This window comes from Eumetopias jubatus, unplaced genomic scaffold (genome assembly GCF_037043125.1).
Source record: "Eumetopias jubatus isolate StellerSeaLion01/CBP00866 unplaced genomic scaffold, mEumJub1_p1.0 scaffold_7, whole genome shotgun sequence".
Taxonomy (NCBI): domain Eukaryota; kingdom Metazoa; phylum Chordata; class Mammalia; order Carnivora; family Otariidae; genus Eumetopias; species Eumetopias jubatus.
The window spans coordinates 136,984,842-137,007,300 of NW_028274813.1; the positions used below are offsets into that span (position 1 = coordinate 136,984,842).

Sequence of the window (22,459 nt, forward strand, 5' to 3'; positions counted from 1 at the left end):
CACACACGTCCCCTGGAGTGCACATAGGACAATGGTGGTCCATGGGTCGGTAAATGGGGAAGGGATGACAGGCCTCAAATAACACCCAAATAAACAGGCCTCTTAATTACAAGGTAACAGAGTACTCCATTCAACTGCAATTTGTAAATAGGCTAGAGCATAAAGCAACAATGACCATGGACCCACCACCTGATTTTGTATAGTGATGTTGAAACAGCATATGCATTCATTTACATACTTTCTATGGCGGTTTTCATATTATAATGGAAGAGCTGAATGCTTGTCAGAAAGCCTAATATATTTACTATCTGGCCCTTTACAGAAAAAATTAGCAACCATCAGGCTTGAGTGAAGTGAAAGAGACCATCTGTGGATTACTCGAGTTCATCCAAAATATTTCATAAATATTTTTCTAATTTTAATTTTATGGTATTTTTTGCCAAGCAGAAGTTTCTAATTTTATGTGTATAAATCTACCAAAATAATGCTCTCTTCTCCAAAAGGTTAGCCAATTGTTGAGAGCTTTTATTCAATACCTCATTCTTTAGCCTCCAATTTGAAATGCTATATGTAGTGTTTCTCTATGGGTCCACTTGTGGACTCTCTTTTCTGTTCCCCCTGATTTATCTGTCTATACCAGCACCAGGGTCATACTGTTTTAATTATTTTAGTCTAAAAATGCAGTTGAGCTGTGAACAACATGGGTTTGGACTGCATGGGTCCACTTATACATGGATTTTTTTTGATAAATACAGTACTGTAAAAGTATTTTCTTTTCCTTATGATATATTTTTTAAGATTTTTAAAATTTATTTATTTGACAGAGAGAGATAGCATAAGAGCACAAGCAGGAGGAGTGGCAGGCAGAGGCAGAGGGAGCAGCAGACTCCCCACTGAGCAGGGAGTCCCAGGCGGGCCTGGATCCCAGGATCCTGGGATCATGTCCTGAGCCGAAGGCAGACGCTTAACCGACTGAGCCACTCAGGAGCCCTTCCTTATGATATTCTTTTTTTAAATTTATTTTTATTTTATTTTTTATTATGTTATGTTAATCACCATACATTACATCATTAGTTTTTGATGTAGTGTTCCATGATTCATTGTTTGCGTATAACACCCAGTGCTCCATGCAGTATGTGCCCTCTTTAATACCCATCACCAGGCTATTCTTAATGACATTGTCTTTCCTCAAGCTACTTTACTGTAAGAATATAGTGTATAATACATACATAAAATATGTGTTGTTTATGTTATCAGTAGGGCTTATGGTCAACAGTAGGCTATTTGTAGTTAAGTTTCTGGGGAGTCAGAAGTTTTTTGTGTTTTTTTTTAAGATTTATTTATCTGAGAGAGAGAGAGAGCAGGGGAGGGGCAGAGGGAGAGGATCTCAAGCAGACTCCCCACTGACTGCAGAGCCCAATGTGGGGCTTGATCCCACAACCCTGAGATCATGACCTGAGCTGAACCCAAGTCAGATGCTTAACTGACTGAGCCACGCAGGTGCCCTGCGAGTCAGAAGTTACATGTGGATTTTCGACTGTGCCATGGGTTGGCACCCCTAACCCTGTGTTGTTCAAGGGTCAACTGTACATTTGAATACCTGCATTTAATTTTGGGGGAAGTTCTCTTGTGATTCTCTGTGCTCATTCTTCCAGATGAGCTTTATATTCATTCAGTTAGGTTCCTCCCACCTCCTTCATTTTATGGTAATATTGATTGAGATTGTCTTTAAATGGTAGACTTGTAGGGCGCCTGGGTGGCTTAGTCGGTTAAGCAGCTGCCGTTGGCTCAGGTCATGATCTTGGTGTCCTGGGATCGAGCCCCGAGTTGGGCTCTCTGCTCAGAGGGGGGTTGGCTTTTCCATCTCCCTCTATGCTCTCTCCCCTTCTCTCTCGCTCTCTCGCTCTTGTTCTATCTCAAGTAAATAAATAAAATCTTTAAAAGAAAAATAAATGGTAGACTTGTGAAAAATGGCTATCTCAATGATATTGAAGCTTGAAACACAGTACAGAGGAAAACCTTTTAAAAATCAATAACCATCTATTCTAAGTGCCTATTGTGTTTCAAGTGCTCTGGTGGGTCAAAAAAAAAATAAAGGGCTGTGCCCGCAATCATACTCGCTTGACTCTCAGTCCAGGTGAAGCAGCCTCTCAGCAGAAACCCTTTCTAGAAGTCATGCCCATAGCACACAGCAGATGTTCCTGGTACAAGGCACCTGTTAGACTTCAATATTTGATTTGATCTTTATAATTAGGACACTTAAAATAAAACAAACAACCAAAAATATCCTAACGCCCAGATATAGGAAAACCACTGGCCACAGGGCTAAAAAGAGAAACATTAACTAAAGGCTGCCTGTGGTCACTGAGTCCAGGCTCTGCCCTTGTGGCTGCGTGAGCTCGGTCAAGGTCTTCTGTGTAGCTTGGAACTAGCTTCCCCTCCCACAAAATGAGGATCAAAACACTCATAATAAGATTGCCATGAGGAGTCATGTTAATAATATAACACCAAGCACTTGGCCCGGACTTCTAAATTTAATCCTTCCAACAGCCCAGGAACCGAGATTCAGAGAATGGCAATGACCTGTCCGGGGCCACAGCGGGCAAGTGGCAGAATATAGATCTGATGAGCAGGCTGGTTCCAGAGCTGAACTTCTATGGTATGCGGGTCCTTTAAAAACAAGCAAATACACACACACACACACACACACACACACTCATATATGTACCCACTTACACCCACACCAGACACACAATACATTCATGCATACATACATACCTGAATGTACATATATACACACACACGATACCCACTCCATTCCATGTACACACACACACAGAGTTTGATGCCCTGCCTTATTCCTAGATAGATTTCAGGGTAAAGAAAATCCAAAAAACCTAGTCCAAAGAAGCTAGCTCTCCCATGGCATACTGAACCTTTTTTGTTCCTCACACACATAATGGGGAATTAAGATATATTTGCTCCCAGGCAACTTTATCGTTGTTATTTTATTTAATTGTGCCACTTAAATCTCTAGGACAGTCTTTCATTTTTGACCTCTTGGGAAGAAATGTTCCCCCTAGGTATATTTTTTGTTTCCCAATTTCATGACGGAAATTTTCAAATAAAGACAAAATAGAGAAGGCAATACAGTGAGTTCCCACGTCCCCATCACACAGGGCCAACAATCACCAACGTTCTGCCCATTTTTCTCGGTCTATCCCTTCCTCACTGCCCCCACCCCACATCCCCTGAAGTATTTATTTTTTAAACTTGTATCAGCAAAATTTATAATACTGTACAAAGAAGCTAGCTCTCCCATGGAATACTGAACCTTTTTTGTTCCTCACACACATAATGGGGAATTAAGATATATTTGCTCCCAGGCAACTTTATCATTGTTATTTTACTTAATTGTGCCACTTAAATCTCTAGGACAGTCTTTCATTTTTGACCTCTTGGGAAGAAATGTTCCCCTTAGGTATATTTTTTGTTTTTTAGGTAAGCTCTACCCCCAACGTGGGGCTTGACCCCAAGATCAAGAGTCCTATGCTCTACTGAGGGAGCCACCCAGGCGCCCCTCCCCTGAAGTATTTTAAAGCAAATCCTAGGGGCTCCTGGGTTGCTCTGATTCTTTTTTTTTTTTTTTAAGATTTTATTTGTTTGACAGAGAGAGACACAGCGAGAGAGGGAACACAAGCTGGGGGAGTGGGAGAGGGAGAAGCAGGCTTCCCACCAAGCAGGGAGCCCGATATGGGGGTTGATGCGGGGCTTGATGCAGGGCTCGACGCGGGGCTCGATGTGGGGCTCGATGTGGGGCTCGATGTGGGGCTCGATCCCAGGACCCTGGGATGGAGCCTGATGCGGGGCTTGATCCCAGGACCCTGGGATCATGACCTGAGCCAAAGGCAGACACTTAACAACTGAGCCACCCAGGCGCCCCCGGGTTGCTCTGATTCTATACTGACTTTTAGCAATGACACCAGTACCTGATGGATAATAGAGAAGCACTGACTATCATCCCACTCCCCTCTTTGATACATTTTACTGCTCCCCCAGATTAGTGGGAATCTGGAAATGCTGGTGAAACCAAGAAAAGCCTGGCCCATGTGGGTTGCTGCTCTTTTGGAATCAGAGGCAAGACGAGGGGGAAAAAGAAAGAGAAATTTCAATCAGGGAGAAAAAGTGAATTCTCTGCATTCAAGAGAAATGACACAGAGGTTTTAAAAATGCCATCAATTGTCCGAGACAGTCTATTTATGACTCTGTGAATACCAACTTTGTGAAACTAAAGCCCATCGGAGCCCTGGGATAAGATACACGGTGTCGGTTACAGAGAGAGGATTGGAAAGCATGCCTGATGATATTTTCCATTTCAAGTCGATGCCTCACAACTCCCCTCACGGGGGAAGAGGGTGGGAGGTGCCCAAGCTCCTCAGGTGGCTGTGAAGGAAGCATGAGCCCAGGACCGGGACAAACCACAGCCCTGGTGAAGCTCTCCGTGCAGGGCATGGAGCTGAACCCTTAGGGCGGAGTGGGGTGCAGAGGCGAAGAATGAAGAAGCATGCTTCAACCTGCACCTGCCCAGAGGATCCGGCGTGTCGCCCGTGTGCAGTCTAAGTAAGTGCATGCTGAATGAATGAGTGCGCGCCGAGCACAGGTATTCCTGGTGCCCCTCAAGGCCAAAGTCACTTCCAGCTGAGCAGGGGAGAACCCACAGTGTCATGTGCATCCGGGTGCTTACAGGAGCCCCAGGTCACAAGGAGGTGCTAGGGGCTTCCCCGTGCCCGAGGGGGCCACACAGGATACCTACCAGGGCAGGGGGGCTAGCCTAAGTGGTGCTCTGCCTTGTGCCCCAGGTGTGACCACCAACGTGGGCTCTGAGGTGAGGGGGGCGGGAGGGGGAGTGGGGCCCCGATCCTAAGTTACTTGTCTTATAGGAGAAAAGGCACAGCAGTAAGGTCAGGTGTCGTTATGGACTGAATGCTTGTATTCCCCCAAATTCATACATATATTTATTTTTTAAAGATTTTATTTATTTATTTATTTGAGAGACAGAGAGCAAGAGAGAGAGCACGAGCATGGTGAGCGGCAGAGGGAGAAGCAGACTCCCCGCTCAGCAGGGAGCCCGATGCAGGGCTGGATCCTGAGACTGCGGGATCATGACGTGAGCCGAAGGCAGATGCTTAACGGACTGAGCCAACCAGGTGCAACAACCCCCCCCTCCCCCGCCGCGCGCCACAATGTTGAAACCTGCCCCCAATGTGATGGTATTAGCAGGTGGGGCCTTAGGGAGGTGATTAGGTCAGGAGGGTGGAGCCCTCGTGAATGGGGCTATTGTTTTACTAAAAGTGACCCCAGAAACTTAGCTCGCTGAGCTTCTGCCATGCGAGGAGACAAGGAGAAGGCGACCACCTGCAATGGGGAAGAGAGCCCTCGCCGGAACCCGCCCACAATGGCAGTCTGACCTCTGACTTCCCTGCTTCTGCTTCCAGAGCTATGAGAAATGAATTTATGCTGTTGATATAGTCTCCAGCATAAATTCTCCAGCACTTTGGTCTCCAGCACTTTGGTACAGCAGTTTGAATGGACTAAGACATCAGAGATTTGGGAAAAACGGAGGCAGGAGGAGCCGACTGATCCCAGGCCTGTTCCAAACCAGATGCCGGGGACTGAGGCTGACATGTTTCCCAGGGGACTGAAGCTTCTTGCATTCAGAAAGACCCAGACTTAAAATTTTGAGCATTCTAGATGGAAACCTTCTAAAATGCAGCCATACTTCTCCAGAAGATGTTCTGCAAGGTGGGACCTTTGCTCTGGCCCCTTGCAGGCTCTGGATGGCAACTGGGGTGGTCTGCGGGGTGCTCGGCTTGCATGCCCACCCTGGATGCTGAGCTCCCTGCGGAGCCCACTCTCCCACCCCCTGGCCCACGCCTGCTTCCTGGTGAGGGGCAAGGTCCTAGTGTGCCGGGATCCAGCACTCAGTAGAGTTCAATAAAGGTGTGCTGAACGCAAGAATGAATGAAAAGCCACTTGTAAACACAACACAGCTGTGAATCAGGATGCGCACTCCTTTCCACTCCTTGCTTGTCTCCCGGAGGAGAGTGATCCTGGGAGCAGACACACCCTTCCCTTGGCCCAGGAACTGAAGAGAAGCAGGAATGACTAATCTGCTACACAGTTTTCAAAGAATAGTTTTAAAGTGAATGACATAAATCAAGTTCAGTCTGACAGGAGGTGAGGATTGTTTGAGCTGGCATATTCAGAAGACTCAGTTACTTAATAAACCCTGGTCTTAACTGAGATTTTAAAGTACTATTCCAGAGCACTCCATTGGAGCGGTGTTGGTGGTTGGTTGGTTTGTTTAAGCAATTAAGTGAGTTGCAGAGATTTGAAGGATATTGAAATGAACCACAAAGGAACCAGCACCTCGCCCCCAAAACAGGGTCCCAGAAGCAGTGTAGAGAAATGGGAACAGCCCTGCTCTTTCTGGTCAGCCTGTCTTTGTATTTGCTGCATTATTCTTGGCACTGAGGCTGGCAGTGACCTGGTACCGAGAGGCCTCCCTGACCCGACAACCAGGGACAGAAAGACATGCTCTGGGACCGATCATGCCCTGGGCACCGACAACACTGACGGGCAGCTCCCAGGCCCACCTTTCTCCTGGGCCCCAGAATGCTGGACTCAGTGGGAAACTGGTCAACTGGCATCGCCTTCTGTGGCTGAGGTCAGCAACAGACACGGCCGGACAGACCCGAACGTGTCAGCGTTGCGGATAGCCCTGCTGTGAAAGGCAGACTGGTTGAAAGCTCATTCTCACTCCTTTTTTTTTTTTCCCTCTCCCTCCCTTCACCCTGGAGAGATGCTGCTGGAACCAAGACCAAGTCCACCTCTTGCAGAGGGAGGAGGCGCTAATGCCTGGGTGTGATGAGCGTGCAGCCCAGAGAGAGGCACCCATCCTGCTTGTGCACAGAAAGAAGGGCTTGAAGTAAACAGCAGTGGTGAGGCCGCTTGCCTGCACTTGTTTCTGCAAAGGCCGGCTCGGGAGTGGCACCTCCCTACGGGGTAAATCTCGTGCGAATGAACCGCCGTAGGAACAGCCACAGGAACATGCAGACTCTCTGTGACAGTGTGTCCCGGTCCCCCAAATTCCAATAAACCACCGAAGGTCAGAGCTAGAAGAGCTTCTTCTGGTCCTGTCTCACCCAGCCAAAGACCCAGGTTCTTATCAGGCCCAAGGATGGACATTGGCCTGTGTCGGGACTTCATGCGGGGGGGGGGGGGGGCCCTTGGGAGGTAACCCTTGCATTGCTAAGCCGGCGTTCAGCTGTAGTACTGAGAGCAGCTGATCATGTGGTGATCACAGAACGCTCCAACTGGACTCATTCATTCACCAAAATGACCACTGCACACCTGTGATGACCTGCACAGCAGAGGTGCTGGGAACCTGGCAGGAGCCAGAAGACAAAGTTCTAGAGATGAGCGTGGAAGATGAGGGCAGGAGCCAGGGAGCTGAGGAGGTGGGAAGGGGTGTGGGGAGGCGCGCAGCATATGAGTCTCTGCTGGGTACCATGGCAACCCCCAAGCTTGGTACCTGCACTTGTGAGAATCATCATGGCGTAAATAGATCTCCTCCCAGTGCTCACCCCTGGAGGACTCCAGGGTATCCCCACTCGCCCCTTGGGAGAGCTTGTCCACACTGTGGCTTTCACTACCAGCTACTTGCTGATAACACTTAAACGTGTATTTCCAGCCTGGACCTCTGCCCTGATGGCCAGGTGCACATCTGAACCTGGATTTGTCACAGGTAACCCCCCACCCCAAACTGAGCTCCTGATCTTCTCTCCGGCGCCCCCTCTCTTGCAATGTTGCACATCCGGGACACTGTTAAGTCCATTCATACACTGCACAGAACAAAACTTCTGGAGTCATCGACGCCTCCTCTTTTCTCTCATAGCCCACATCTGATGTCAGCACATCCTCTCAACACTGCTTTTGGAATCTGACTGCTTTGAATATCTCTACTGCTACCACCCTGGTCTGAGTCACCTTCTCTCCTATTGTGATGACCTCTTCACTGGCCTCCTTGCCTCTCCCCACCTCCAACCACACTTGAGGGTAGTATAACCAAGCTGTCAGAGGGAGCCTGTTAACCCAGAAGTTCAGGGCATCTCTCTCCTCTGCTTAAAATCCCCCAGTGGTTTCCCACCAATCCTTGCGATGGCCTACAAAGCCCGGCGCCATCTGGTCTTGCAGGATCTGGGGTACCACTCAACACACCCCATCAGCACCTGCATGTTGATACACCCAGCTGGTCCGGGGGTCTGGGATCTCCTAGGTGCCTGCGATCTCAACACCCACCCCACCCCTGCAGGAGAAGGACAGCTCCAGCGTGTCTGGAAGAGGAGTGACATGTGGGCAGGCTAGAGATGGGGAAAGGGTAACCTCAGGCCAGCAAGATCCCCTCCAGGATGTGGATGAGCCACATGGGCCACAGCCTTGGAGAGAGGCACTTCCTCTCTTAGATTTCAGAGAGCATCTTGCTCAGATCTGTTTCCCAGCCAGCCAAGGACACCAAGGCCCAGACCTGACTTGCAAAGTTCTTAGAGGTATAAATAAATATCTACCAGAATCACAACAGTGTGCATGTTCTTCCCCGCTACAGACATGGGCTTTGGACAGACAAGTTGTGCCGTATGAACACACAGCCCCACAGATGCATGTATCTGTGTGGGTGCGGTCGCCAGTCTCAGTCGCGCTGGCCCCCAGGGCAAGGGGCGGTGCTGACGGGCACGGGAAGTCTGCGGGGAATGCTTGAGGATGCAGGTGGCAGGAGACGTTAATCCTTAACTTTTAACAGCAGGCCAGGGCACTCCGGGGCTTTTAAAAGAATTCAGGAGCTTCTACTTTTAAAACATGTGAATTCCAGGTGATCTAAAATTTTGCATTTTTGTATTTTTAGAGTTTGTTACAGTAATGTGTTTTTTCAAGACGGTCATTTATTATCCTAAAGGAAGAAAGAAAGTGATTTTTTTGGCGGGGAGGCAGGGGAACCTTATAGATGACTTGATCATTTAAGTCAATTTTCTACATAAGGCAAGTCAATGCTCTTTTCTTCTCCCTGATTAAAAAAAAAATCCCCCGAAACTATGCTTCATGAAAAATTCAGAAAAGGACCAGAGCAGGAGAAGTTTCTAGGGTGATCAAGAAGTAGGCCCCTGGGAACAACAGAAAAATGAAAGCAAACCGCAGAGAAAGGTCTCCACAGAGAAGCAAGACTGGAGCCTAGTTCCTGCCCTTCACTATGAGTCCGAATCCGACAGAGAGAGATAGGAAGACATCAGAGACCGCTCTCAGTGACCACAGCAGAAGACGTAATGATTATTCTCATTTTCTCTCCTGGTGTAGCCCCATCACCTCCCGCAGTGCCTGGCCCAAAGTAGGGATTCAATAAAGATTGCTTCAAGAAATGGTTATGAACCAAAAAGAGAGTGATGAAACGCTACCTTCCCAGAGGGGGGGAAAAAAATCCAGAGGCAAAATTAAGAAAACCCTTCCGTTTACAGTAGCATCAGAGAGAACAAAATACTTAGAAGCAAATGTCACCAAAGACGTACGAGATGTGTGGACCGAAAACCACAAAATAATGCTGAAAGAAATGAAAGAAGATCAGAATAAAGGAAAAGACATTCATATCCATGGATTGGAAAACTCAATAATGTTAAGATGGCCATATTCCCCAAATTGAACTAGATTCAGTGAAATCTCTATCAAAATTCCAACTACTCCCCCACCCCCGCAAGAAATCAACAAGATGATCCTATAATTTGTATGAAATTGCAAGGGACCCAGAGTCGCCAAAACCATCTTGAAACAGAAGAACAAAGCTGGAGAACTCATAGCTCCCAATTTTGAAACTTGCTACAAAAGCTATGGTAATCAAAACAGTGTGGTACTGCCCTAGGGACAGGTGAACAGACCAGCGGGATAGACCCAAGAGTCCAGAAATAAACTCATACATCTATGGCCAATTAATTTTCAACAAGGGTGCCAAAATCATCCAATGGAGGCCAGAACAGTTTTTTAAAACATATGGTGCTGGGGCAACTGAATAGCCATATACAAAAGAATGAATATGCACCTTTGCTTTGCAGTATATAGAAAATTGATTCAAAATGGATCAAAGTCCTAAATGTAAGAGTTAAAACTATAAAACTCTTAGAAGAATATAGATTTCAATCTTGCCCTTAGATCAGGCGATAGTTCCTTAAATATGACACTAAAAGCACAAGCTATAAAAGAAAAACAACTGAATTTCATTAAAATTGAAAACTTTGGTGCATCAAAGGGCATAATCAATAAAGTGAAAGAACAACCCACAGAATGGGAGGGAAAATTAGCAAATCGGGTATCTGATTAGGATCTAGTATCCAGAATATTTAAAGAACACTTACAACCCAATAATAAAAGACAAACAACCCAGTTTTTAAAACAGGCAAAAGATCTGAATAGACATTTCCCCAAAGAAGATGTAAAAATGTCCAATAAGCCCACGAAAAGATGCTCAGCATTATTAGTCATTAGGGAAATTAGTGCAAATCAAAACCCCAATGAGATATACTTCACACCCACTAGGATGGTTATAATGAGAAGGAAATGAAAATAACAAAACAAGTGTTGATGACGATGGAGAGAAACTAAAATCTTCGTATCGTGCTGGTAGGAAGGTAAAATGGTACACAGCCACTGTGGAGAACAGTTGGACGGTCCTTCAACCAGTCAAACATAGCATTACCATACAACCCAGCCATTCCATTCACAGGTATACAACCAAGAGAACTGAAGACGTACACCCAGTTGGATGTTCAAAGCAGCATGATTCATAATAGCCATTAAGTAGAAACAACCCAACTGTCCATCAACTCATGAAAGGATAAACCAAATATTATAAACACAATCATATACATACACTTAAATCGTATTTAGTCGGGAAAGGGAATGAAGCATGGAAACATACCACAACATGGATGAGCCTTGAAACCATTATGCTAACTGGAAGAACCAGTTGCGAAAGGCGACATATTGTGTGATTCCGCTTACGTGAAATGTCCGGAAGAGGCAAATCCATAGAGACAGAGAGTTGATTAGGGGTTGCTGGGGGCTGGGAGAGTGGGGATAGTCTGATTCACGGGTATGGGGCATCCCTTTGGAGTGATGACAAAGTTCTGGATTTAGCTAAGTGGTGACTATTTTACAACGCTGTGAATGTTCTGAAGGCCAGTTAGTTACACACTTTAAATAAAAAGGATTTCCGTGGTGAATTGTACCTCCATTAAAAAAAAAAAAAAAAAGACTTACCAGAGACATTACAGTTAAATAAAAGTCTGGAGTTGACAAAGGGTTGAGATACGAAGTGGAGTGTGAAATTTCTTTGAGCCACTGACCTTGCTTCTCTGGGTTGCGGACCTGGGACGGTATGTCTTGGATTTCCAAGGTCCATTCCCCCTCAGCCTTTTCTCCCCAGCAGTGCACAGTCATGAATTCCCAGTTTGTAAACCCTTCATTGGAATGATCCAGCAATCTGCAATTGGAGACTCAGGATGAGAACACAAAAGGGTCAGGAAAGGAGTGGTGGGGAGGGGGCCAGGTCTGAGGAGGGCTGTCTCCCGCCTCGGAATTACTCCCTGGGTGATGGGTACAATCATCCCTCTGAACAGCACCCCAAGGGCAGCAGCTTCGAGAACGGAAGAAAAAGAGGTCTGGCCCTCAGCTGAGGTAAAGGCAGGTAACTGCTTTCAAACCCTTGCATGATGACCCAGCCCTGGCCAACAGTTTCCCCTCCATTATTCCATTGGGTCCCCCAAATATTCTGAGAGGCAGGCAGGCTGGCAGGACTCACTGTTGCCCAACAGGGACTTAGCCAGTGATGGTCTCCCTCCTGCCACCCTCATTTATAGACCAAGAGATCTCAAGTGTCGTGATTAGTGGCAGGTCCAACAGCCAGTAACCGGCCGAGCTTAATGGAGTTTCAACAGGTGCATTTGGGGGAGATGACATAACTAAGGGGTCTGGTTGTTTTCCAGTGTGTGTGGGAGGCACCCCTGGGTGCAGCGTGGGGTTGGCGCAGGAGCTCCCTCCCCTCAGCCAGCCTCCCCCTCGGGGTTCTGATGAGCCTCCATACCCCAAGGTCTTCCCAGACTGGGACTTCAGCCCAGAACCATTTTCTCTTGTTTGACTTGAGCAGGAAACAGGACGCAACTCATGGGCGCCCTCTTTCTTCCAATATCCTGTGAACAATCTCCAGTTCTTCTCCCTACCCCTTCCTTCCCCATCTAACTTCGCATCTCTTGGAAGAGGGTCTTAATCCAAGGGCTCTTTATTGCTCGTCAGAAGTTCAGATGCATGTTTTGTGTGATGTAAGATTGGAGTCCTGATTTGGGTGTTCTCTGAACATCCAACGAACGTATAAACATGCTTATAGAGAGAACGTTCCCTGCGTGGAGAAGAGTGAGGGGAAGGGGCACACCCTGTCCTTTCTGCTAAGAAACTGCAAAGGTCAAGACTGATTTTCACACAAGATGCCAAGCCAAACGCAACACACTCAGGACAGAACAAAGACAAACTGTCCTTTAAGGGCTGAAAGACTTAACAAATGTCCACTTAACTCGTTGTGAAAAAAATATTGCAACCTGAAAAAGCGGCCAAATTGAGCGAGATGTGAAGGAAAGGAGAAGGTAATAGATCCCCAAATACACACTCTTGACATAATCACAATCTGTCCCTTGGAAAAAAAACAAATTCCCAAGATGCAGAAGACTGCCAAGTGGCCGCAAGGCAGGTTTAATGTGCTTGATGGCACAGGAACAGCAAACGGGTCGTCGTGAACCCAACGAACTTGGAAGGACCCACTCTCTCTCATCTGAGGGGTTCACGCTGGGCCTGAGCAGGATGGAGGTAGGAAAACCAGAGTGCAAGCAAGCCAGTGGGGGGGGGAATGCCCGGGGTGCAGGGGGGCCTGGAAAGTTCTTCCAGGTCAGGTAGATGGATGGAAGCTGGACAGGACGGGAAGCCAGCTGCCCATGCCAGGCATTTTCTTCTGCATCATCATATCCAGTTCTTATAGCAATCCTGCCTGCAACAGGAGTAAAGTGACATTTCCGGAGGTTAGGAGTAAAGAGGGGAGAAATGGCTGGCTCCTGGGTGCCCCACTGGGAAGTGAAGGAGCAGGGGTACAAGCAGCTCGAGTCTCTGGGCTCCAAAGCCCATCTTTGGTCCTGGTCCTTGCAGGTCACGGCCGCCCCAACCTCTAAGCCTCACGGTGGCTCTCGGTCAACCCAGGTCACTCTCTGGTGCTTGTACCCAGCTCCTGCCCCGAAGTCAGGGCTCACCACCTTGGATGCCTCCTTGTGTCCAGCCTGCAGCAAACGGGGCTCCAGGGAGGTGACCTCGCGGGAGCCCAGAGACGCGGAGCCTTGCCTGGCCTTGGGTGCCTGAAGCCGACCCGCCCATCTGCCCAGCTCCAGTCTGGAGTTCGCAGGGGGAACGAGAGCCTACAGCAGAGGACTTCCGATCTTCCAAGGAATGCTAGAAATCTGGACTTTTCCACAGAATCTCTCAAAGTCCCAGTAATAGTAATTTGCAACTCTGGTTGCAAAAGAGCACAATGCTGTGGTTGACCAGCTGGTACTCTCAGGCTGCTCACGGCCTTGCTTGTCTCCTCTGGGCAGAGGATGGCCCCGGCCTACCCCCAGTGGGGAAAAATGCCCCCTGTGGCTCTTGGGCTACGAGGGTGGAACCTAACCTGGTGGGGCCTGAGCCGGATGGCCAAGCCCTGGGAACCCATGCAGCCAGGATCTGGTCTCAAGGCTGGTTCCAGGGCACCGACCACAAACTCAGTGCTGGCCTGCTGGTCGCTGCCTGTCAGCCCCCTCTGCAGTGAGGTATGGAGGGCAGGGCACAGCTCCCCACCCCGTCACACAAAGGCTGGCATCTGCCTGTCCGTGCAGCAGGCCAATCCGTCTGTCTTCTGCCAAGTAGGGGTGGGGTGGAAGGGGGCTAAGAAAAAGGGCAACTCCTGCCCGGTCCCGAACGGAGGCATTCTCGCGACCCCCAATTCTGAACCCTACAGCCCAACTCTGGCTGCCGCCCCAGGCAGGTAACCCAACTAGGCAAGCGGGCCCAGCGCGGGCAAGCAGGGAGTGGGGCCACAGCCCAGGGGACAGGGACGGGCCGTCCCCGTCAGGTACCCTCAGGGTACCTCCTGAGGTGGCGGGGGACACAGTTCGGTTGCCAGTTCTTTTTCAAGAGAAGCCAGAAATGCTCACTTGTCCCGAAACCTCTCTGTTCCCTCTGCCTCTCAGCTAAGGGAGCCGAAAAGAAAGCCCCAATCCCTCTCCGCCTCCCCTCAGCTACCACAAATCCCTTCACACCAGTGACCTGCTAGTGACACAAATGCATTAAAGCACTTCTCCTTGTTTCTGACCTTGTGGAAGAAGTGGCTCCAGGACTTTCCATGAACTGTATGTGAAACCCCAGAATTCAGAGCCTGTTTCTCGGGACTTCAGCTAAACAGGGACCCTTTCAGGCACATGCATGACAATCCTGCCCCAGAGCAGCCTCCGGGCGCCCCATGCAAGCCACGTCTCCTGCAGAGCGGAGCCTCCTGCCCACACAAGTTCAACAGCGCTACGTACAACTGGACGACCGTGCCGGAGCTTCGGGAGGCAAGGCAGTCCTCCTCTGATACGTGTTCTCACTTCAGATGCCGAATGAATATGAGAAAAATGACCTTCAGCGCACTTCTAAGAGCAATTAAGTCATAGCCAGGATTCCATAAATCCCTCCGTTAAACAAAGCAACCACAAACCCTTGTCACTCCTGCCTGGCAACGAAAGTTTTCCAGGACGGTGTTGAAGGCCAGGTTTCAGGTTGGGGGAGGGTGGGATGGTACATGTGAATGTCACCAAGAGGAAGCTGCTGGAAGGAAGAACCAACCCGCCTGGGTGCCCCGCAGGGATGCTGTGACCTCGGGTTGGATGGGCCCTCCTGTTAAGCCCCAGCCCCCGCCCCAGCCCTGCTAGGCCAACCTGGCCTTACCTCTTGGCCAATAGTTGAGACTTGGTTCCTGAGGGAGAAATGAGGTGGATCTGGAGGTCTCCCCGGCGAGGGTGGGAAATAGAGATGCGAGCCATCACGTGCTCCAGGTAGCCCACACGCTGGTCTGAGTGGTCAGCACAGGCAGTGGTCAGGGCGGTGGTCCGAAGAGTCTGCACCACGGGGATGCTCCTGGAAGAGGAGGAAGGGGCTCAGGTCTCCACACCAGAGGCTCCAGGTCTCGCAAGGGGGCAGTGGATTCAGGCCCTCCCAGGGACCCCCAGGGACAGCACCAGCCCCTCTTGGATGCTCCCATTGGAGCTACCTTGCCAGCCAGAAGATGTTTGCTGCTCATTGCCTCAACTGCTTGGGGTCAGCAAGGTTTTCAAACTTCAAACCCGACTACTTTGTTTAAAAGACTGGCCTTGATAATATAAGTCACAATGCTGAATAATAACAGCAAACATTTCCTGAGCGGACTGCGTGCTGGGCACTAGATGTAGCATTAGTCTGAGAATTTACAAGGATTAATCTATTACATCCAGAAAGAGGTCACACACAGCTACTGAGAAGCAGAGCTGGGATATGAGGTCAAGTTCACTGCCTCCACCTCTGTGCCACACTGTCCTGCAAGGATGCTGGTGTGGATCCATACTTGTGTTCAAGATACCGAGGAAGAGGAGATCGACAAGGTATCCGGGGCCAGAGCTGGGCTCTTGTGCTAAATGCACTGGTCAAGGCCATAGTGACTGGACCAGGGTCACGGAGGATGGACAGGAGCTGGTCTCCTCCTTACTGTTGTGCTGGAGACTGGGGTCCCCTCCCTCTCCTGTCCTCTGATGGGAATGGATGACAATTCTCTTAACAAAGTCAAGGCAGTTTTACCACATGGGATGGAATCTGAGGATAAGCATCAAGTCCCAATCACTCACGAGTTAGTTCCACCAGAATCTTCTAACACTCCCTGGAGGAGGTAGATACAAAGGCTGCAACTGCATCCAGGCTGGGCACTCCCATCTATTCTGGGCCACCGCGGCTCACCCCCACCACTTGCGAACTGAGGAAAGATCTCCCACCGCCCAGCAGCACATTAATAATTCCCCACTGCTCAGCCAGCGCTCAGTTTATTACGGAGAGCGCTTTGCTCACTTTGCCTCGACTTTCCGCTCAGGAGGGGAGCCTTGAAGCATAGGCTCAGCATCTCTCAGGAATTACATTGCTTGGCTCTCCTGGGCCTGAGTCATAAAAAACAACCAAAACAGCTATAAACAGTGATGTAATTCCCTCGGAGACTCTGTAAATATTTGAAAACATGATTTGCATGCATCATAAATTGATTTAGAGATGCTGACTTCTTTCACTGCCTTCTCCGGCATTTTCCTGTCTGTGTTTACAGGTCAGCAGGCCCCCCACTGTGGCAGATGCAGAACCTTTCCTGGGCCCAAGAGGAAGATCAAGTTAAAGCAGAAACAAAAGCCATCACAAAGTTTTAAAAACCTGCCCCATCCCTCTCACACCTTTGGCCAATGGGGAGGAACAATCACTGACCTAGAAATAGACCTGAAATCCCATCGAGGAATCCTTAATCTTAAGGATAAGGCACAGGATTTCAGAGAACAGGAACAGGGTATGAGAAACCGCAACCCAACCCCACCCTCATCTGCCCACCTCCCTGTGGCTTGTGGTGTCCACATGGAGAGGAGAAAAAAAAAAAATCTCAAGGAGTATTAAATACTCCATTAGATTATTAAAAAGCTTCTTGCATTTGACACTCTTATTCTTGCTAAGGGACTCTAGTTGCTAGGCCACCCCTGAGGTCAGAAAGCTTGGTTGGTCTAATGCACAGGGGCTGCCTTGCAGCTGTCCCGGGGCGTGGGGTGGCGGGGGGGGGGGGGGGGGGGGGAGAAGGGGGGGAGTGCTGGCTGGGGGTAAGCGGTCCACAGCTCCTTCTGGGTGTTAAATTCTAGCCTGATTAGATTTTCAAAGCTGAGACATTACCCCCAGCTGGGGGCTTGGAGTCCCTTCCTCCAGGGAACAAGGCTAATTATAACAATTAGTTCTTATGAAATGGCTCAGTTACAGGGCACCAGACCCCCTCATTTGTGCAAGTTCTAGGGGAGGGTGGGGAGCCCAGACAGCCACTCAAGGGCAGTGAGTTGTTACCCTCCTTACGTGCATTTAGCCTTCCCCACATTTTATTTCTGCCCCCGTTGGAACAAATAACCTAATATTCCAAATCAGGAGATTTTCCATTTCCTTTAAAAAAGGGGGGTGGGGTGGGAAGAGGCTTGAAAATGTTTCAGAATAGTCGAGCTGAAATTTTTCTGTTTTTCAGATAGAAACTCCAAGTAGAAGAGGGGAAGTCAAATATCAAAAGCCATCACTTTGTAAGGATTAACTCTTACCATCAACAGCGGGGGGGGGGGGGGGGGGAAGGAAGTTATTCCCCATCCTACAGTTATTTCAAAGATAACACAGAAAATGCAAGTTGACTCCAAAACCAGTTTATTTTTTAGTTTAAACAACGTGTGGGGATTATCTTTGTCCCCTGAACATGGCTAGGTTGTACTTTAACCATGAAAATTGACTGAGAAAGATCTTCAAGTTCCCAAAGTAACTAAAAATGTTGCACTGTGATTAAATTCTGTAATTGTTGTCTGTGTATGCAAGGCCATCCTCCTAGGACCCTAAAGGACCCCAAGGGGTTAAAAAATCCCGTAAGACCTACCTCCAGACCCAGTGATATTTAAACTATGGAGACTGCCCTACTTTAAACCGATCTCTGAGGACAGACTTGTCACTTCCTGTTGAACCACATTTCAGACTTAATTACTGATACTCCAGATGTTCCTCTTTCATCCTGAAGTCTCTTAAAACAGCTCCCTTCTCCTGAGGGGGTGGACGGTTCCCAGTGACAGGCAGCCTTGACAATGACTTCCTAGTACCTCCAGACCACGACTCTTTCGACCTCCTACCTCTCTCCAATGTGTAACAGCATCTTGTATCTTGTAAATGTGTAGAAACAAGATCCACATCTACTCAATCCAAGGCCCTCGCCAAATCACAAAGCTCAGATTCTTCTGACATCAGAGTGAAATCCAGAGCCAAAGATAAATATTTTCAAGGACGGGTTTTCCCTGCTCTCTGAAAGTAGAGCGTTCCTATGAAAACTTTCTCAAGCTGAGAGCAAAGGCGTAAAGCAAAGAAGCAATTACCATTCATTTATATGGCAGAAAAAAAACAAAACAAAACAAAACCTGTGTGAGCATTCCCAGACCCCAAAAATTAACCTTTGGCTTTCCTGATACCTTAGGACACATCCTGCTAACGGAGGCACAGAATAAATTGAGATAAAGCATAGATGCTCAAAGACACCATTCAAAGCCCAGGCGGCTTGATGCTGAGCTGCTGAGTGTAGTTCCTGGGGATGAAGTTTGGGGGGCCCCCTCTCGCTGCTCAGGGCACGTCCTGCCTTTATCACACACAGCTTGCTGCAAAACCCATGCTCAATGTTATTTTTGCTTTCTGTCCCTTTTTTGGGTAAAAGCAGAAATCCTCTTCCGATTTCTTCTAGGTACTAAGGCTTTTGTAAAAGCAAAGTGGTGTAAGGTGAAGCTTCAGAAGTGGGACATAACTACAAACCAGGTGGCCAGGGAAAGCAAGGGGGGAGGGGGACCGGTAGCTTACCGGTAGAAACCCTCCAGTGTTGCGCTTGTCTTTCTACCCTGCCTGGGAACCCACGACAAGCCAGTATTTCGCACTCCCACCTTGAAGACCTCTCCAGCTCAACTACGAGGGCAGATCTGTGCTCTAGCACAGAGCATTTGCAGGGTAATGCCACCTTCCCAAGCTGCAGGGCTGGGGGCGAGAGCAGCCCAGCTCCTCATTAGACAATTCTGAGATCCTGCCGAGTGGGACCCCCACCAGAATCAGAAGGCAGGGGTTCCTTTCCCCCTGTTGTATTTGGTATCTGTGTTGGGGAGATGAGGCTGCCGCAGAGCCCAGGACCATTACAGTGGAAAGAACCCAGAAGGTCAACCAGGAGACCCTTTCGCAGACCTTCTAAAGGGTAATGAGTGGAGTGAAGAGGGGTTAATTGGGACAGATTTGTTAAATGAAGCTGTATGAGAGCAGTTCAGTCTGTTGGAGGACACAGAGTCATCTGAATGGGGACAGTAAGAAGCTTCAGAGTCACTTCTTAGATGTATGTTCTAGGATGAACATTCTTGATAGAATGGTCACAGAGTCTAGGGTAGATAGATTCTGTATACTTCTTATTCATATTCACTGACATTTAGGGTTTTCCTTAGATGAAATCCCTTTCGATCATGAAACCACAGTACATCATTTAGGCTAGAAATAATATTTAAAAAGAAAAAGGCTAATCCAGTACATTACTCGAGACATGCTGTTCATGATTAAGTTGTAAGGTGTTTTGATACACAGTGTTTCAATTTATAGTGCTTATTTTTCTTCTGTGCAAAACAAGGAGCTAAATTAGCTGGCTCTAAACATCCCTCCCAGCTCTGAGATTCGATCTGATGGGGAGTGAAAAAGACAATACGATATACAGTCAATTCTCATTATTCACGGTTCCATATTTGCAAATCCACCTAAATCAATACTTGTGGTGCTTTTGTGATCACTTGTGGATATGTGCAGAACTGCAAAATATTTGAGTTGCCTGGTAAACATGTTCCCAGGTAAGGCCAAACAAAGTGACGCTCTGCCTTCTGGTTTCAGCTCTCATAGTGTGAATAAGTGTCCTTCCTATGATCTATTTTTAATGCCATGTTTTTCACATTTTCCTTTCTTTTGTTGGTGGTTTAATTGCTTAAAATAGTCCCCAAGCATACTGCTGAGGAGCCATTTGGTTTCCTAAGTGCTGGATGGCTGAGATGTGCCTTATAGAGAAAACACGTCCGCTGGATGACTTTTGTTCAGACATGAGTTACAGTGCTATTGGCCTTATGGTCAATGATAATGAATCAGTAATATATATTAAATAAAATGCTTTTAAACCGAAACACACATAAAGCAAAGTTACATATGGATCAGTTGACAAAAATGCTGTGACCGGAGGCTCACAGGAATCTAACCCTGGATGTCCCCTAGCAGCGATGCTTCTGTATTTGCAAATTCGGTGTTTGTGGTGATGTCACAGAACAGCACTACCATGCATAACGAGAACTGGCTGTATTATTCAAATTCGAATAGGAATTTTTTGAAGTAAGTTGCATTTATAATTTGGGGGAAACAGGTTTGTGGCAAAAAAATAAGCTTGGCAGGGCAAAAGGACTGTAGAAAAACAGGCAGCTTGCTAACGTTCCCAGGTGTCTCCAGGGGCGGCAGGAAGCAGGACAAATACCAGGACCCAGGTATGGTCACCCCCCCAGGGCAGGACAGCAGAGCACGAGTTTTCTTAGGACACCCAGCCATGCCCTGCGTAAGAATGACACGGTGGAAGAAGCCAGAAGCAAGGGCCTCCCTCCTATGGTACCCAGGAGTACACACCATGAGATGTCCTGGAGAGAGTTGCCGGGTGGGATTTGGGGGCAACCTGTACAGTGCAGACCGAGCCCAAAGGTAAGAGGGAGTTTTAGGTTTTAAAAAAGATGCTAAACTAGGCTGTGTGAAGTTGGGCCCTTATGGGTCCCAGCCACACAGGTATTCCCTATCGGGACACAGGAGACATGTGGCCTTGCCCGCTTGCCTAGCTAAGCTGCTGCAGACAAGACACCTGGGCCAGGCCTCTGGGGTGCTGGCAGCTGGTCAGGGCTGGAGGAACCTCCAAGTATCCAAGTAGCCAGAGTCAAGGTGATTTCCTGTCCTCGGGGCCAGTGTGCCCAGCCGGCTGGGGATGCAGACAGAAGACAGGGAAATTGTCTCCTGGAGAATGTGCAGGTCACACTCCACTTGGTTGGGTCCTGCCTGAGTTCCTGTGATGCGTCCCTTCCCAGGGGAGGCAAGGTGGGCTCCAGAGACGGACAGCCTGGGGTAGCAGCTCAGCCCTGCCACTGCCCAGCCCCAGGCTACTCCTCGACTCTTCAGTTTCTTCAATATATAAATGGGGGAAAAAAGTAGTTCCCAAACTTCACATCCTTGGTGGGTGTTTTGAATGTATGAGTACACAGAAAGTGCTGAGAACAATGTCTGGCTCATAGTAAGTATCTGATAGTCATTATCCATTACGCTTACCTATGTATTTATAAGTAGAGTTGTTATAAAGTGACCACCACATGTGGTCTGGTTTAACGAAATTAACGTGGTTAATCCATAGTTAATTCTTGAACATCTATAAATATATGGTCTGGCCTACAGATGATTCTTAACATTCAGAGCCTTCAGGACCGAAGTATATTTTGGGGTTGTGTGAGTTCTTTAAATGAAAGACCAACCACACTAAACTGTAAACTCTGGATGGTAACCTTCCAAAACCTACGAAAACTGAAGAGAACTAGATAAGGTCTTACTGCTTGAAGAGATTGCTGTTGTTGCTGTCTTTCCAGCAGGGAGTAGAGAGTCAGGGGTGTCAGAAAATGTCTCATGGGAAGGGCACCTGGGTGGCTCAGTTGGTTAAGCGACCGCCTTCAGCTCAGGTCATGATCCTGGAGTTCCGGGATCGAGTCCTGCATCACGCTCCCTGCTCAGCAGGGAGTCTGCTTCTCCCTCTGACCCTCCCCGGTCTCATGCTCTCTATCTCTCAAATAAATAAAATCTTTAAAAAAAGAAAAAAGAAAATCTTTCATGGGAGCCTGGATTTTTAAAGACACAAGGGAAGTGCCGGCTAGAAACATCCTAAGGGTCAACGAAGATATTTAATAACTGGGCCTTTTTTTTTTTTTCATTCATAGGAATGATACTGATGTTGATTTTCTTTTTCACTTTTAGAAAGGTTCTAAAAGTATCAATTTTATCTTACTCTGACACACAGACGTAAATAATTTGGCACAGGCAATAGAAAAGTTCTAAGTAGACTGAAATCCATCTGTGCCCAAGACTGGGCAAGGATCTCTCCTACAGCTTTGGAATGTTACAAGGCATTCTCTTTTGCAAGAGTTACCTGCCAAGCTGCAGTGATCTCCCCCTTGCTGTTGCATTAAGATTTAGCATTCGCGGACAGTGCCTATGATGCACGGTGGGTGCCAGAGAGCTGGGCGAGACTCCATGGCCTCTGTTTTGGGGTCAGGGGGTGACAGGCCGTGAAGAGATGGCTCAGCGAGATCTGGCTGCACCTTGGAGAAGGGGGCCTGGCCCCTCTCGTTCCTCACCACCCCCACCCCTCTGGTCCCCTCTCTCCCCGCTTCTCCAGGCAGGCTCCCTGACCTTCTCCAGGCTCCAAGGGACTTCTAGTTCTCTCTCAGGA

At 48.2% G+C, this 22,459-nt stretch overlaps 1 protein-coding gene across 4 annotated transcripts in view; it reads right to left on the reverse strand.

Moving 5' to 3' along the window:
* Positions 1–22,459, reverse strand: part of PCSK6 (proprotein convertase subtilisin/kexin type 6) — a 186,200-nt gene that overhangs the window by 42,897 nt on the left and 120,844 nt on the right. For all 4 annotated transcript variants that reach the window (XM_088025206.1, XM_088025204.1, XM_028122802.2 and 1 more), the window contains 2 exons: positions 15,097–15,285; positions 11,445–11,581 (listed from right to left, as the gene is read on the reverse strand). In XM_088025206.1, the coding sequence (XP_087881332.1) occupies positions 11,445–11,581; positions 15,097–15,285 (326 nt within the window). The remainder of the gene's footprint in view (positions 1–11,444; positions 11,582–15,096; positions 15,286–22,459) is intronic.